The 5,870-nt window shown below is 34.5% G+C and overlaps 3 protein-coding genes across 8 annotated transcripts in view; 2 read left to right on the top strand and 1 right to left on the bottom strand.

The window, feature by feature from the left end:
- The window catches only part of LOC116841889 (lisH domain-containing protein ARMC9), a 10,362-nt gene extending 6,346 nt beyond the window's left edge, over positions 1-4,016 (bottom strand). The window contains exons 1-5 of one of the 6 annotated variants that reach the window (XM_032810349.1): positions 3,575-4,016; positions 2,958-3,391; positions 2,529-2,552; positions 305-373; positions 69-230 (exon numbers count right to left, since the gene is read on the bottom strand). In XM_032810349.1, coding sequence (XP_032666240.1) covers positions 69-230; positions 305-373; positions 2,529-2,552; positions 2,958-3,391; positions 3,575-3,584 — 699 coding nt within the window. In that variant the 5' untranslated portion in view covers positions 3,585-4,016. Of the gene's footprint in view, positions 1-68; positions 231-304; positions 423-477; positions 880-2,528; positions 2,553-2,957; positions 3,392-3,574 lie in introns of those variants that run through there. The other 5 variants (XM_032810348.1, XM_032810345.1, XM_032810347.1 and 2 more) reach the window with 5 other exon arrangements.
- LOC116841892 (alpha-ketoglutarate-dependent dioxygenase alkB homolog 6) lies at positions 911-2,613 on the top strand. The gene is made up of 5 exons (XM_032810353.1): positions 911-1,106; positions 1,206-1,382; positions 1,569-1,676; positions 1,808-1,906; positions 2,299-2,613. The coding sequence occupies exons 1-5, from the start codon at positions 1,059-1,061 to the stop codon at positions 2,554-2,556; spliced, it is 690 nt and encodes a 229-aa protein (XP_032666244.1). The 5' UTR covers positions 911-1,058; the 3' UTR covers positions 2,557-2,613.
- A 261-nt stretch (positions 4,017-4,277) lies between the features above and the next one.
- The window catches only part of LOC116841906 (kinesin-like protein KIF3A), a 5,061-nt gene continuing 3,468 nt past the window's right edge, over positions 4,278-5,870 (top strand). The window contains exons 1-3 of the mRNA XM_032810386.1: positions 4,278-4,565; positions 4,925-5,343; positions 5,714-5,861. Coding sequence (XP_032666277.1) covers positions 4,551-4,565; positions 4,925-5,343; positions 5,714-5,861 — 582 coding nt within the window. The 5' untranslated portion in view covers positions 4,278-4,550. The remainder of the gene's footprint in view (positions 4,566-4,924; positions 5,344-5,713; positions 5,862-5,870) is intronic.

Raw genomic sequence — 5,870 nt, 5'->3', positions numbered from 1 at the left:
TATATATATATATATATATATATATATATATATATATATATATTAGTAGATTCCAGATAATCTCTTACTTGAAAAAATGTTGAATAATTTCCAACATTGTAGCATAATATTAATTGAGCATGTGGATCCATAAAGTCTTTTAACTTATATTCAAAATTCTGAAAACCTATTTTTGATGCCTCTTGAACCAAACTCTCAGCCGTACTCTCAAAATTATGATCCACAAGAAACTGCAAAAAAAAGAAAGCAATTCATTCAGTATACATTTAAGGCATTTGACAGCAGATTGAATCATATTTTCAACCTGATAAATTTCTTTGATGCTTTTGTCAGCCATTTGGTTCTTCATGGATAACTCGATACATGCTCTGTTCTGTCTGAAACTATTATTATCGCCGGAAAAACCCCGCGAAACTGTAAAACTAAATCTATATATTTTACAAAATAACTTATCGCGTTTGATTAATATCCATTTACTTTGCTTACTTCGCTGACGCTTGATCGTCGTTTGGTTTACTTCGGCGCAGATTCAACTGATTCCTTCCTCATAGGACCTCATCCCATAAAACGTGTCAGTCCAGGCCGTTAATTGATTTTATGCAAATACAATATTGATCATCATACGGCACACCTTCAAACGACAGCCGCGTGAGTTCGGATCGTTGTGGCGAGGCTTTTATATTCACAGATAAAATTCGCGCTCACTAAACATTAATACAGAGCCGGAAATGTGTTGCCATAGGCGACTTTTGTTATGATGTCCCGATATTCGTAGATATAATTAAACCGGTAAATTCCCATCGCCATGTGACCCACGGAAAAAACAATAGTTTGACGTTTGCGCACCGACCGAGCTTCTGCTAGCTGTCACAGCTGATGGACTCACGTTTCTTAAGGAGATTTACATTTCAGTAGAAAAGTAGAAGCCAATCATGCGCATTAGCACGCAATCCTAAAGCTATCAAGTTGTTTACATCAGCGTACATTGATCCGTCAACAGCGACTTTTGGAGGATCAAGACACAATTAGCACTGTTATTCTTTCAAGAGACTGTAAAAATGACGGAGGAGCAGTGTTTCTCGCTGCGCGACGCAGCTGTCTCGCAGGTTTACTTCTCATCAGCCAAGTCACATGCTACTTAGAGAGAGCTTATAACCTCTAAGTGTACATATTTCATTAAAAGATTACTTGCTTACGAACCACAGATACCTGACACTGCGTGTTACATACCGAATTTCATCACTGAGGAGGAAGAGAGACAGATCATACAGTGTGTAAACAGCGTGCCGTTGCCAAAGTGGACGCAACTGAGACACCGTAGATTGCAGAATTGGGGTGGTGTGCCGCATCCCAAAGGGATGATAGCAGAAGAGATTCCTAGTGTAAGCGAGCAAAGTCATAAAGTATTTTAGAAATTCTAAGTTAGAATCGATTAAAAAATTTTGTTCAATAAGTAGCAAGTTTATAAATGGCTCCCTTGAGGTGATATTGAGCTTTACAATTTTCTTGATAAATTTATAGCAATTATTTTTAGAAATTAATTAAAATAAAATATGCAAACTTTTTAGTGGCTTCAGAAGTATATGAATAAAGTGACAGCTTTAAGTGCCTTTGAAAGTGGAGTGTTGCCTAATCACGTTTTAATTAACGAGTATTTGCCCGGCCAAGGAATTATGGTATGTCCGAAATGGAAGACATTTAGCTCTTTCATGTATAAATTATATTTATATTCTATGCAAGCTAGTAGAAAACATAGAAATTTGTACATTAAGTCATAATGAGAATAATGATGCAATGTCCTTGCCAGGCACACTCAGATGGCCCACTCTTTTACCCTGTTGTAACTACCATCAGTTGTGGTTCCCACACTTTCCTTGATTTTTATAAACAGCTTGACACGACAGAGGTAAATACTGAAATATACAAAATAATATACATATAAGATACAACATACATGTGTATATATATTTATGTATATACATATATATCAGTGTTGCAAATAATTATTTTTTAATTAATTATCCTGTTTAATTGGTAATTAATGAGATAATTCAATTGGAGGCTGTTTAATTGACAAGTGATTTCAACAAGTTCAATCAAATACATTGAAGATGTTGAAATCAGTCAAATATTCTTTGATTTTATTTGAATCAATTGTCTATTGGTTAAATTGAAACATTTGTTCAAATCAATTGAGAAAAATTTAATTAAAATTTAATTGAAAATTTTACAGCTCTGATACACACACATACACAAAGGCAACTATATATTACTCTATATAATATGTTATTCTTGTAGCAACAGCAAACAAGATTAGAATTTAGTTTACTACTTGAGCCTAGGAGTCTGTTGGTTCTGCAAAAGGACTTATATCATGGTTACTTACATTCTATAGCAGAGAGAGATTCTGATAATATAACAAAATTATCAGTAAGAAATTTACATATGTGTACAGAGAAATTTACAGAAGGTGAAACAATAAAACGTGGCACTAGATTATCTTTGACTATTAGACATGTACCAAGGACTAGTAAAATGAAATTAAAAATCTTCTGATATGTTTTATGTACAGTATTGAAATTTTCCAAGAATACATTTGTATTTGATAATGGCACAAAATTTTGTTATCAATCTGTTGCACCTTTTCTCATCATCACATAGTTCCAATCCATTTAATCTTGATAAATTTATTTCATGAAGTCTGTTTGGCAGACACTTGTACATCCATATCCTCAAAATTCTCAAGACTCACATCCATTACTTCTTCATCACACTCATCCAACATTCCTTGAAGAGAATGTATAGAAGATATTAGAACATGGAATTGTTTACGGCGCATTTCTAATTTGTGCTCTAACTGTTCTGATTTTTCCTGTATGTGAGAAATTCCAAATGTAACTTATCTTGATAATTATAACTTATACACATATTTATACGTATTGAGTCAACATTTAGACATATCTAACCTTTAAACTGCCTAACTCTTCTCTCAATGTAGCCAGCTTGACATCAGTTTCCAATCTGTCTGGCTGCTCACTGATCACTTTGGCTAACACATCATATTCTATCCTATTTTTCCTAACACGTTTGGCATCCTGCAGTTCTGCTTTAGTCGTCTCTATCTCCTTCTTGGCCTCCTCGATTTGCACCTCAATTTCTTTAGACTGTTTTTCATAACTCTCCAGCTCTTCTCGACTCATACTCGAGACTATTCTGGATTTTTTCTGGGCAAATTCGCACTGCGCCAACTGCGACAGCATTCTTTCGTGCAGCGTGTTGTCCACGTCGGGATTGTTGATCCATTTTATGAATGACTTCAATAACATATTAATCCTACGATCGTCTCCCGTACCATCACCATCTATGAGCAGCCGCTGACGTATTACTTCTTCTGCGAATTCGAGAATTTACGTTATAAATTATATATTATTCGTATAAAATATACATTTTTATGTACACGGTTACAATATTTATAGTGATAATTTTTTAACTGTATAAACTGTTCTAATGATGCTTTTTATTGTTTAAAATAGTAAGTTATAGTCGCGCAAAGTATTTAACAAATGCTACGTACCGTCAATCATCTCGTAATGTATTTATGATCCAACAAGTGACATTTGACGCAATGTACAATATATAATTTCACCGACGATCTCAAAACTGTGTTCCAACTCCCCACTCAGATACACCCAATATCTAGGCTGCGTTCCAAAACTCTACTCGACGGATAGAATAGCATTTAATTGACCAATAAAAACAAAGATAACTAGGATTTCTTTATCATGATTGGTCAATTAAATGTACTCTATCCACTGAGTAGATTTTGGAACGCAGCCAGATTGTTCCCCCGTCCACTCGAGAAGGTGAAAAAGTCATTTTAATATTTAATAATTATTCGGCACTTCCAGCGATGATCCACGCACGAAATTCATCCTGGACAAGCCGAAATTGCACAAATAACGTAAGACTATTTGTGAAATACGTTACTTGCTGCGTCACAATTCCTTTTCGGTCAATATGGCCAACTCATGAGAAACATCCAACACAGGCCGAAAGCTATTGGTTAAAAAATAAGGGGTCTATTAGACTCGTTATTTCTGATTGGCTGAAATAGTTCCAAGGTCTCCGTTATGAACCGCCACTTTCCAGATGGGGTTGAAGTGCGGTATGATTATCCAATGAGACCGATGGTTGAATTCCCCGCTTTATTTAAAGTTTGTTCGTGTTGCTTGCTTTTTTGATACTTTTACATCTAATGACTGTTGCCAATGTAGCCCAAGACTAATGATATAAATGCCGTACCTAACAAGAGTGCGTTCCGTTATATGCTCGCAAAAGTACACTTGTTTCATTCCAATTTATTGTACTAGTGCAAAAGTCTTCGTGAGAACGAACAGACTTAAGTATATGTGCTCCTCTCTGTAGGAATCGATCCATTTGTTTACGGAGGTCGTCTGCTAGCTCGACGTTTCGACAGTGTTTTGACGTTTATGCATTATGCTGTAAAAAAGTGCGCTTTTATGTAATTATTACGGGAGAACTGATCCGCAATGCCGGGAACAGAAGTTAGTATCATTTTGTACAACAAATGTATGTTTTACCAAATCAAGGATGAGTCAATTTGATATCTCAAACGTCAAACTTGATTGGGAGTCTGTAACTAAGGAAAGGCTTTTTTATAGCATCTAATAATAATTTTCTCATTATAATTATTCTATTATTTTATTTTATATATACGTATATAATTATTATTCTTAATGATATATCTAACAAATTAATAATTATTTAACATCAATGTTACTATTTTGTGGTCTCCTACATTGCATTGTATATTTAATATAAAAAATTATGCATATATAAGCCTAAGTAATAATACTTACATTAAAATTTCTTTATTCTTACATGGTCCATAATGTTTATTCAGGATAACTCTACAGAGCTAGGAGAAATTGAGAATGTTAGGGTGGTGGTGAGAGTTCGACCTTTGAGCAGCAAGGAGCTAGATAGCCACTGCAAGAACATAACAGATGTAGATGCATTAAACAGTGAAATCACTGTAGAGAATCCAAATGCAGCACAGGGAGAGCCACCAAAGGTCTTTTCCTTCGATGCAGTGTTTGATACAGATTCCACACAGGTGGACATCTATAACGAGACTGCCAGGCCAATAGTAGACAAAGTACTTCAGGGCTACAATGGAACAATCTTTGCATATGGCCAGACTGGCACTGGCAAGACTTACACTATGTCAGGTGCTAAAACCTCTCCACAGGCTAGAGGAATTATTCCAAACACATTTGCACAGATCTTTGGGCACATAGCTAAAGCTGATGAAAATCAAAAGTAAGACATTGATATATTTATTCATTGATATATGTTGCTACAAACAATATGTGCATATATTTTTATATTTTTATGTAATTATGTATACAATATAATACAACATGATATAACGTAACATTTATTATAATAAGATAGAATGAGACTGAGATTCTCATTAGTATTAAATATATTTTTGCAATTATATGAAGCAAATATTTTGCTTTATATGACTCATATATGTTTTATTTGATCATTTTAAAGATAGTCAATTGATTATTAGATAATTAACATATAATTAAGATGCTCTTACCATTGAAGTAGATTAAATATATTCCTTGCATCAAAAAGCAACCATAGAGAATAATCAACGATTAATAATTAATACTGATAGATTTCTAGTACGTGCGACGTACTTGGAAATTTACAATGAGGAAGTTCGGGACCTTCTCGGTAAAGATCAGAATACTCGGCTGGAGGTGAAGGAAAGACCAGACATTGGTGTATTTGTGAAGGATTTGAGCGGATACGTTGTGAATAATGCTGACGAT

This window comes from Odontomachus brunneus, unplaced genomic scaffold (genome assembly GCF_010583005.1).
Source record: "Odontomachus brunneus isolate Ranch 3 - 2012 unplaced genomic scaffold, Obru_v1 Obru_scaffold_019, whole genome shotgun sequence".
NCBI lineage: Eukaryota > Metazoa > Arthropoda > Insecta > Hymenoptera > Formicidae > Odontomachus > Odontomachus brunneus.
This window is presented reverse-complemented; position numbering and strand designations above follow the sequence as displayed.

Bases quoted from the DNA above. Each gene is read 5' to 3' on its own strand.
- LOC116841892 (XM_032810353.1), top strand. From the start codon at position 1,059: ATGACGGAGGAGCAGTGTTTCTCGCTGCGCGACGCAGCTGTCTCGCAG. The intron at 1,383-1,568 runs GTAAGCGAGCAA...CAAACTTTTTAG, and splicing joins TAGCAGAAGAGATTCCTAGT to TGGCTTCAGAAGTATATGAA. The intron at 1,677-1,807 runs GTATGTCCGAAA...TGTCCTTGCCAG, and splicing joins TGCCCGGCCAAGGAATTATG to GCACACTCAGATGGCCCACT.